This window comes from Gymnoscopelus braueri (genome assembly GCF_963280865.1).
Source record: "Gymnoscopelus braueri genome assembly, chromosome: 17".
In the NCBI taxonomy this organism is placed as follows: Eukaryota; Metazoa; Chordata; class Actinopteri; order Myctophiformes; family Myctophidae; genus Gymnoscopelus; species Gymnoscopelus braueri.
Genome location: NC_137617.1, coordinates 28,827,674 through 28,837,673, shown reverse-complemented (window position 1 = coordinate 28,837,673; position 10,000 = coordinate 28,827,674). Strand labels below are relative to the sequence as shown.

The window sequence follows — 10,000 nt, the reverse complement described above, 5'->3', positions numbered from 1 at the left end:
CACACACAGAATAAGGAAATAGGAGAGATGTGAAGGAGTTTTCTATGTTGGCTTTCGTTCAGTTGTTCAAGTGTTTGTTAAGAGTTCTCCAACAACAAAGTATTTCATCATAATCAAACAAGGATGCAGTTCACACAGTTCACCAACGTAGAAGACTCCACAGGTGCCTGTGAGTCACCTCACAGCTGACAAGACACACACACACACACACGCACACACATCGTGCGGTTTGTAGAATTAGGTGAGATGTTAGTGCATTGTGCAGAATACAGTGTTAATTTAACACGGCTGAGAGCGTAAACATTGTCTTGGTTGTTACTGTGCTGTAAGTCGACAATCTACTTGAGTCACATAATGACTTTGAAACAATCAGTGGTAATAACCAATCGTGATGTGATTCTAACACTCTGCTGCTGCTGCCTTGTGAATACGGACAAAGACAAATCCAAAAACTCCAAAATCCAAACTCGGGTTCACATTTCACAGGTGAGGGGAGAGGAACACAAGCACACAGAGACAAGACAGGCGTGATGTCACAGGATATAGGAGGTAAGAAACTGGCAACCAATCGCGGTCATCACCTGCTGTCGTACTGCGGGAGCGGAGAGGAAAAACTGCAGGGTGGATGAATGACAAAGCAATGGACACAGGAGGGACAAACAGACAACACAGCTTTGTCATTACAATGTCTCTGACAGTGGGCGGATTACCCAGGAGTCCTTCAAGCTACAACGTGGTCATTTTCAGTCAGAAGACCATTATTCACATGGCATACTCTCTCTTACGCCCTAAAAAACAGGTAAACAGACCGGCCACCCAGCGAGAGCGAGCCTGCCTTGTTGTTCAGAAGCGTACACTGCTACGCGTTCTGCTAAACCACACCCATCAACCACATAAACCATCTAGACTTAGTAAAACGGACGTTAATTGCAACTGTACTTGGTACACTTTTTTTTCACTCTACACCAGAATTTTTTATCAAAACGCACTCACGAAACAACTAATCTGTCCATCTACTATCCATCAATCTATTTATACATCCATCATTCTTCCTTACCCAGAGTGCACAGGTGAGGACACCAGGTTGACGTTATCTAGTGCGTCTGCAGTCCAGCTGTACCGCCTCAGAGAATCGTTGTCGAAGTCCTTGGCGACTGCCAAGTGCTATGGGAGAGAGGACAAGTCAGAACAATGCATATAGTACACAGTCGAAACCACAGTGTTAATTGAAATCTGAGAGTGTGGCAAATGGAACCAAATCCAATTGGTTCAATTGGTACACTTTCAGAGCTACAGTACATTAACACTCAGGATTTTATAGTGAATGCGTTTGTGTGTGTGTGGGGGGGGGGGGGTATTTAACAGGGACAGTGGGACAGGCATGAGCTCATGATGACTGAATAAAAGAAACACAAAAAAACAGCCACAGTGTAGAGCAGCTGCCCTTGCATTAAGTCATGCATTTCAGTGCCTCAAAGTAAGAAAATGAACTGAATCCAACAGATGATTGACTAACGCCAGCATCCTGCAGAAACCATTCAATCTCTAAATCCCAAAACATTTTGGGAACTGACAAAGAATAACATTTCCCAATAGTCAGACATTTTGTATTTAAATAGGCTTTCATCTACACTTTCATCTACAGTAGTACAACAACTTCCACTAGCTTCTTGCCGATACAGTAGTTATCAGGCGTAATGCAGCAAGCCATTGCTCATCAGTTCTCTATGGGCGACTAGACTGGACAAGAACTACTCTCCAAAGTGTCTAACCTGAAGTACAGGACGTACAGGGCAACAGGAAGTTCTGGTAGGCTGGACAACATGTAACCCGGTACTTCCTGTACTTCCGGTTAGACACTTTCGGCAGTAGTTTTTGTAGTAGTTTTTCGTATATAGGCTTTCCTGTTAAGACCGGGTAAGCCTATATACGTTGTGCCATTTTAGATAAAAAGAAAAAAGAAAAGTTTTTTCTGAAAACTAGGTTAGGATTTAGAAGGCGTTTTTAAAATTGGCTTCAGGTCTAAATGGGTTATGCAATGGAGATGAAACTGGAAACTAGATGAATGTGTTGAGATAAAAGAGGCTGGCCTTGGGAGGGATGTAAGTTAAGAAAGTAGGTCAATATTATAATGGTGATCAACTGTATGTGTGTAAGTGTCAATAATTACAGCTATCAAGGCTAAACTCCAGGATTCTTTATTTGAATAACAACATATTAATTTGTATAAATCCGGTACTGAAGGTTTAAACAGACTAATTCTTCTGACTTGAGAGTCTCCAGGGAATCAACATAACAGTGTTTTTAGAAACAACACATTCAGATTGTGCCAAACACCATTCAAGCTAATGACCCTCGGTGCGACAATACAGTATCAAAGCTTTGGCAGCGTTCAAGTGTCATAACACATTTCCCATAAAGGGGACACAGTGGCGGCTGTTCTTAGCAACACAAATACAACACACTTAGAGAAAAAGGGTTTCTGCAGACAATCAACTAAGAAAAAAAAAATCAAAACAATCTTTGACAACACAGAGCAGGCCAGTGACTGAACAATAACTCCCAACTGACAAACAAAATGCTTGTTTTAGAGACTTCAGGCAGAGCTTTGTGGATGTAAGCCTAAACAAAACCAGCGGCAGACGCCAAAAAGATGAAAAGGAAAACTTAACATTTCATCTAAATTTAAAAAAGGGTAAACAGTTGGGAAATAAACTGCTAATGTGAATCAGGTTGGCAATTGCCTACTTCACTGTATGATCGTGCATAGTGACATCCAACAAGAAGTCTGTATGATCATACCATCAACTGATATCAATGGAATATTGCTCATCCTGAAAGACCATGGTACAGTACAATGGTGCTGTACAAATTAAATGAGACAGAGACACTGCTTACAGCCTTTGACAGCCTTTAAAAAGAGGCTGAAATCTGGTCTTAGAACGTTGATACTGACTATGATAAGGAGAAAACATATGCCCACAAAAAGTGTTTTTTGAGCTGCCAGCGCCTTTCCGTCATGCATTTCTATGGTAAAGACGCGCTGGAGTGCTCCTAATCCTAGTGTTGCACCTCGCATTTCAGCGCTCTTGGCGTCCAGCGCTCTGGGCGCTTCAAGCTGAAAATAGTTCAACTTTTGTGGTAAGAGCACCCACTCATCAATGTCACTTTCCTATGCAGAGGGTTGGAGTGACACGCCCCCAAAATAACTGAGCAGGGGTGTCTCGCTCAAAATCAACTACAATGTCACATCATAGGTTTAAACAAGTGTAAAAAAGTGAGTGCAAGCTCCATCATTTGCAGTGCATGTGTAGCAATCTGGACGTGATTATCCAAAGCGCTCCGTCACTCAAGAAAGCTTTCTGTGGACACGCCTTAACCACTTAAACCCCATTATGGTTTACCGGAGTCCCTCAGGGCTCTATACTAGTGTGTTTTCTGTTTTCTGTTAATGTGGGGAAAGATTTCACTGAAAATAGCCGCTTGTCTGCGATATGCTGGGGTTTAAGTGGTTAATCTGAAGAAAGATAAATAAATCTGCTCACTGTCTCAGAAGTGTTCCACCATGTACTGTACCAAGCCCTATGCTTATTTATAACTGCAGGATGCCGCAGAAGGGATACAGTTGTGACAAATTCTGTGAGTCGAGTAATAAATGAGAAATACTACATCTGCACATACACTGGTATAGGCAGTGCATGAAGTTATGCCATAGTTGATTGAAGAAACAATGAGCTGGAATCCTCTAAAACCCAATGATTTTAGATATATTATACTGTATATACATGCACCGACAGAGGCTGTACGTAATATGGCATAACTCTGATAAACTACCTTATTGTGGGCTTCTACAATGAAGAACTTTTCCTTACTGAGCGCCTGGAGCCGCAGGAGAGAAAAGACAAGCCATCAGGCACCGATAATTCACTTTACCAACAATTGTAAAGTTAATTACACAGTGGCATTTTCACAAAGATATTTCTACATTATGTCTGTGAATTGGACGAAAGGCAATAGTTTCCTGCATGTCTACTGGAGACTGTATTGTCAATGGTATGGCTGGCATGCTGTTAGCATCAGGTCATGGTTTGCAGCTTCACAACAAACCCGTTAACCCTTAACCTTAAGTGTCATCTTGCTGCATGTCTAAGGTAGAAGCCCATTAGATCACAATTTTCCAAGCAGTAGGTCGGAACCCATGTTTGGGTCACGGGCCACGAGTAAATATCCCCTTTTTTTCAAAAGATTAAAAAAAGTTACACATACATAATAATGCACACACATAACACTCACAAACACCGACCACAAATATACAGATATCGACAAATATCTACAGGCAACAGCTAAAGTGAAGGATAAACACGCACCAGTAAATGATACAGGTACACAGATTATACTCTATTATATTAGCCATTATATGAGCCATTATTACTCTTTATTGGCGGGTACCGAGAACTGCCACCATGTACTGTGGGAATGAATGGCATCAAAATGCTATTCTATGCCAAAATTCTTGGCATAGAATCCACAAGATCCACAAGTTTAGTCAATTTGTCTCGTTCTAGTGCATTTATCGGGTACAGTTCCAGAATCTCTCATCAATGATCTGGAACAGGGGATCTAGAATTTGTCCTCTATATTTTCCTATCCTACCAATTAGGAGCAGCGGCCAACTACAGCACAGTGCCAACTGATCGGTTGTGGTTCGGCGTCTTACTCAAGGACTTTTCGACACTTGGCAAAGAGAACCCAGGGCTCAAACTGGGGACCTTCTGACACTCAGATGGCCACTCTACCTCCTGAGCCAATGCCACCCCCCTGGCTTTCCATGTACTTTGTATGCCTGGTCGGACGTGTTTGATCGGACGGACGTGTTTTCCTTTCACTCTCCTTTCGCTGTAAGTACCCACAGTGACTAAACACATTGCATGGCGGTCGGTGAACCTACCATCTCTTTACCGGGCGCCAGTATCTCCTCGATCATCATGCTGTCCCGTGTGAAGGAACTCCGGTTCAGCGTGTTGGACCTATCGGAACTGAACGAACGCAGGCTTGGTGTGGGTGGATGGACAGGCGTAGTGGTTGTAGTAGTAGTAGCAGGCACGTTACCATGACAACAGTCGTCATGATGATGGAGTAACAGGGAGGGGGAGGGTGGGGGGCAGGAGGGGGTGCCGTGGGGTGAACAGAAAACACAAACAAACAAACAAATATACATTAAATGCATGCAGCTTCCAGGGACCTGATTTTGTACCAATGACAGCAACAACAACAAGGAAAGAGCTCATTGGGGCGGGAATTCAAAAGCTTCCCAGAATGACACAGACTGTGGTTAAAGAGCTAATGAACAAGGAACTAATTCGCACTTCGCTACAGTGACAGTAGACATTAAGCAAAGTATTTTGTCAGATGTGGCACAGGTTGTTCAATAGCCCATTGGAGACATCAATCCCTCCACTTTGCATTTATCCTGCACTAGCATGCTAGTGCTGCATTTAGCCTGCATTAGCATGATATTTCTGCAAGGTTTTTCCAAAACATTCCGCTTGGCCGATGTGAGCAGCAGTGCAGCAAACATGCAAAAAGTAGCACCCCAAAATATGCCTTAATATGATCTGTACCACAACACCTACAGTACAGTATACCTGTCCTTTAGCCTGACATCTGTATACAGCTGTCAGAGCCTAACAGGACAGTACGCACACTGTACTAGTAGTAGAAAACTGAATAGGACAGGCTTATAAGCCTGTGTGAAGCAGCGTGTCTTAGAGAAGCACAGTAATGTAGGCAAGTCATGTTCCCGTATACTTTAGTAATTATTTTAACAGGTAAAAAATGTAATGGGAGCAATTAAAACAGAATGTTGAATAATAAGGTAAAAAAAATACTAGCTAACAGGTAAAACGTTAAGACATACTGGAAGAAACTTAAAGCTCCAATCTGGAACTTAATTTAATCAATAAAATGCTATTTATCACTGCACAGCGTCAGTGGTTACTCTTCCATTGCGAAATTTAGACCCTGGAGTCGGGTAGATACTGGTTGACAAGGAGTACTGCCTTAAACTCCTAAGCATAATATCTCCCCTCGCTCAGCAGGGATTATGTCATGGAAGAGATGTAGAAATGTGGTCCCTTGAGCAGGATCAAATCCCGGGTAGGACATAAAAGTTACAGATTGTGGCTTTAGATGTTAAACAAGAAAGACCCAAAGTCAAAATGGTAACCATCTTTACTTTGAACTCCTTGTTTGATGTGGTATGATACTTTGATTCTGAATTTCTGTGGAAAAGTATGTCTTCGAACTGATTATAGGGGCATCGAGAGAGAAAGAAAATGTATGTTTTGTGAGGCAAATAAAGGCATTCTTCAGCAATGATATGGGATGAATGTTTGAGGCCTGCGTCTCCACTGTGACTCATCAACCAATACTGTGCCAGGACTCTTTGTGCTACACAAGATCACTGATATTGAACCAATTATCCAGTACCCATTAAACTGCAACATGGGGGGGGGGGGGGACATGCCCCTGGGCAAACTACCAACTAATATATTGTGCTGTTAAATTGACAATACAAGTGAAAGAACATGACTTTGGTTATTGCTCTTCCCGTGGTACTGTAGCTATTCTGTGTGTGTGTGTGTGTGTGTGTGTGTGTGTGTGTGTGTGTGTGTGTGTGTGTGTGTGTGTGTGTGTGTGTGTGTGTGTGTGTGTGTGTGTGTGTGTGTGTGTGTGTGTGTGTGTGTGTGTGTGTGTGTGTGTGTGTGTGTGTGTGTGTGTGTGTGTGTGTGTGTGTGTGTGTGCGTGCGTGTGTGTGGTCATCTATTTTTGAGATTCCCAGAACACTTTGTCGGTCCCGAGTGAAGCGTATGGAATGAGAGTAGGATTTCTACTATGCACTGCTATGCAATGCTATGCAGTGTGCAGGATACATGTCCCTGTTTACTTTACTGTGGACAAGTATATCAGGCTATAAAAAGATCTGTTACTAAATGGGATGTCAACCCATGTGGCAAAAGGGGCAAATTATTATGGTACTTAAAAGTGACATTACGTTTCTCACATCCTTCAACAACACTCAATGTTAGACTCAATGTAACACTCAATCCTCTACAGATATTCATTGAACTGAAGGAGATCTCTTCAGATCTATCTATCTACACATTTTTAAGCGAGACACTACTTTGTATTTTGGAATTCCCCATGCTCATAGTGTATTAGGTCATCCTTATGACATCTAATAAATAAATAGTTCCATGAAGAAGTTCAGGTCCCTGGAAGATTTGTGACGAAAAGCCCCACAGAGAGACTAACAAAATCATAAAAAAGACATGACTCTCCACAACTCAAGAAACAACCCAAGCACAAATAACAATTCAAATAACTGAATGCAACAGGCTATACGCTATCAAAAAGCACAAGGCCCTGTTTTGAAGTAAAATGACCAACGTGAAACAATAGTTAACAGGGAACTTACAGTAAAAAACAAAAACAGTAAGACCACAGTACAACACAAAAACTGTTGTTCACATCAAACATCAAACACCACCAAATGCATGAAAGAAACTTGTTCAAAAACGAATGTGTCAAACTTTTTCCGAACTCAAAACGTTAGTAGTCAAATAAATTGAGACACATGGGTTACAAATCAAGGCAAGATGATAGAAACTGGGGGGAATGGGGTCTGGGACAGGTGGTGGGGTGGGATACAGGATGCTCCTTCATGCCTTTAGCCTTACCCGACTTTGGGACTAACGGTAGCAACGGACATGAGAGAAGGACATAAACAAAAACAAAAGAATTATGAAACATCAGAGGATTGGGGAAGAGACGAGGAGCAGAGAGAAGAGATGCTGTAGCAGAAAGGAATGGTTGAGAACCATTCTGATGGACCTCTGTGTTACATCGTGTTAAAAGCTTCTAGTTTTGCATGAAAACAATTATCTATTTTCATGAGAGTTGAATGATATGTGCCCTTTCTTTTGAATGACACTATAAATTAGCCTGAGGTTTAATTCACCGTTGTGATACATAGACTGTGAGGCTGAAGCTATCGAGGCTGCATTATGGTCTCATTCTGAAGGACTAACTATTGGCATTTTGGAATGTTCCAAATGGACAAAGCTATTGGCAGTTAAAAACAACTAATGACCTGAAAGAAAACCTAAAAGGGTAGCAAACCTCAAAAACAGAGAGAAAGAAAAAAGGAGAGAAGAGAAGGAGACAGGACGGGGGAGAGAAGAAGAAATGGACACGGAGTCCCACATTGACATAGAACCAAGGTTAGGGGGGTCACAAATCACAATTCATTCCAAATTCATTACTATGAATGGCTAAAGGAATCTTTTTCATAACAAAATCTACTACTGAAAACTATTATGCGCTTTTCAAAATCTGCAGACAATCCACATGCTGGAGTGGCCTGAAATACACCCATCCTTGCACCGAATCACTGATTGATTGTACCAAGCTTGGCTTTAAAACACCAACACAACGCAACCCCCTCGCCAACCACCATGACCTCCCGCTCAAACAAATCAGGCACTCGTCTGACCGCAGACCCCCGGGGGCCACGGAATCGAACGTGGTTCTAATTTCCTGTGGCTCAGTGTACATGTGTGTCATTGCTCAGATATTCAATAAAAAAACACCCTCCCTTTCTTTGGGTCAGACGTAGTGTCAGTATTTCTGTCTCTGTATTGAGCTGAGCAAACTTTCGAAGAGTAAAGGGAGCAGCCCACGCCCTGCCAATAGTCAGGGGGAAAGCTAGGTGGAGAAAGATTCATACAGTACATACTTATGGATGTCCCTGCATTCTTTGGCATCCTACTTGAAGGAAGTTTATAAAACAGAAAGCCCCCACTATTAGCCCAGAATTGTTATAGAGCTTTAAAAGGGGAAAAAGCCCTCGGGATGCTGAAACGCTGCATGTTAACCATTAGCTAGTAATAGCAGCCAAGCTACAGTAGTTTTCTACCAGCAGGGTGACAGGGGCTGACTGAGGACAGTATAGGGGGCTGATTTTCTCACACCCATCTCTTTCTTAACATGAATTATGACATACTGTACATCCCATCCACCTTAGTGTTTGAGTCAAGATTATGCTTCATCCCCTTGTAATGATGACACAGATTTAAATAAAAACCTAAACCTAAATTAATTAATATGAACTGGAATAAGCTCTCCTATGATTTCCTTGTAATGTTAAATTCATCTATTTATCTATATATAAATTCGATATTTCTTAGTCATGTCTATGATTTAAATTCCTTAAGGATTTAATCCAACAATGTGCCTCTGTATTTATCATGTATTTATTTGACATAAAATTCTGAAGGTCATCGCTTTTAGATAACATACTAGGGAGGAGACAATTGTGGTGAATAATGTTGCCCATACACTGTTAAAAGATACAATAAAAATATTGAATATATATATATATGCCAAGATACTGACAATGTTGAATATCGTCAAAATATATCTACTATACTGTATATGGCATTGGGAATTAGAGCAGCCCAGTGCATAGTACAGTATCTTACCTCTGGGAACGAGCTCCGATGCTGAATCCCATGTAGCCCTCTTGCGGGAGTGAGTCATCCCCCAGCTCACGCAGGTCCTGGGGGGCCAGGTACTTGTCTGTGTCCCCCGTCATGGCATCCTCACCTGGAGGTTCACAACACGCACACACAACACACACACACACACACACACAGAAGTATTAGACCAGCCACACACACACTCAACGCCTCTGTTTGTATCTGTCACCCCTACACACACACACACACACACACACACAGTCCTGGTCTCCCTCTCTCTTGTCTCATCTCTTTCCCTTTGACTCGCAATCGCTACATTTCTCACCGGTCAAGCTCTCTCTCATTTGCTCGTGGTCTGTCCCTCCATTTCTGATCAACTTCCCCTCAGACATCTCAGTTTGTTCTCTCATCTCCCTTGTCTGTGCTCAGAGGGAACAGGTTGAACAGACTAACTGGCTCTT

The 10,000-nt window shown here is 42.1% G+C and overlaps 1 protein-coding gene across 6 annotated transcripts in view; it reads right to left on the bottom strand.

The window, feature by feature from the left end:
* LOC308104058 (ankyrin-1-like) overlaps positions 1–10,000 on the bottom strand; it is a 134,852-nt gene that overhangs the window by 42,208 nt on the left and 82,644 nt on the right. For all 6 annotated transcript variants that reach the window (XM_080454325.1, XM_080454326.1, XM_080454327.1 and 3 more), the window contains 3 exons: positions 9,543–9,666; positions 4,949–5,051; positions 1,058–1,164 (listed from right to left, as the gene is read on the bottom strand). In XM_080454325.1, coding sequence (XP_080310451.1) covers positions 1,058–1,164; positions 4,949–5,051; positions 9,543–9,666 — 334 coding nt within the window. The remainder of the gene's footprint in view (positions 1–1,057; positions 1,165–4,948; positions 5,052–9,542; positions 9,667–10,000) is intronic.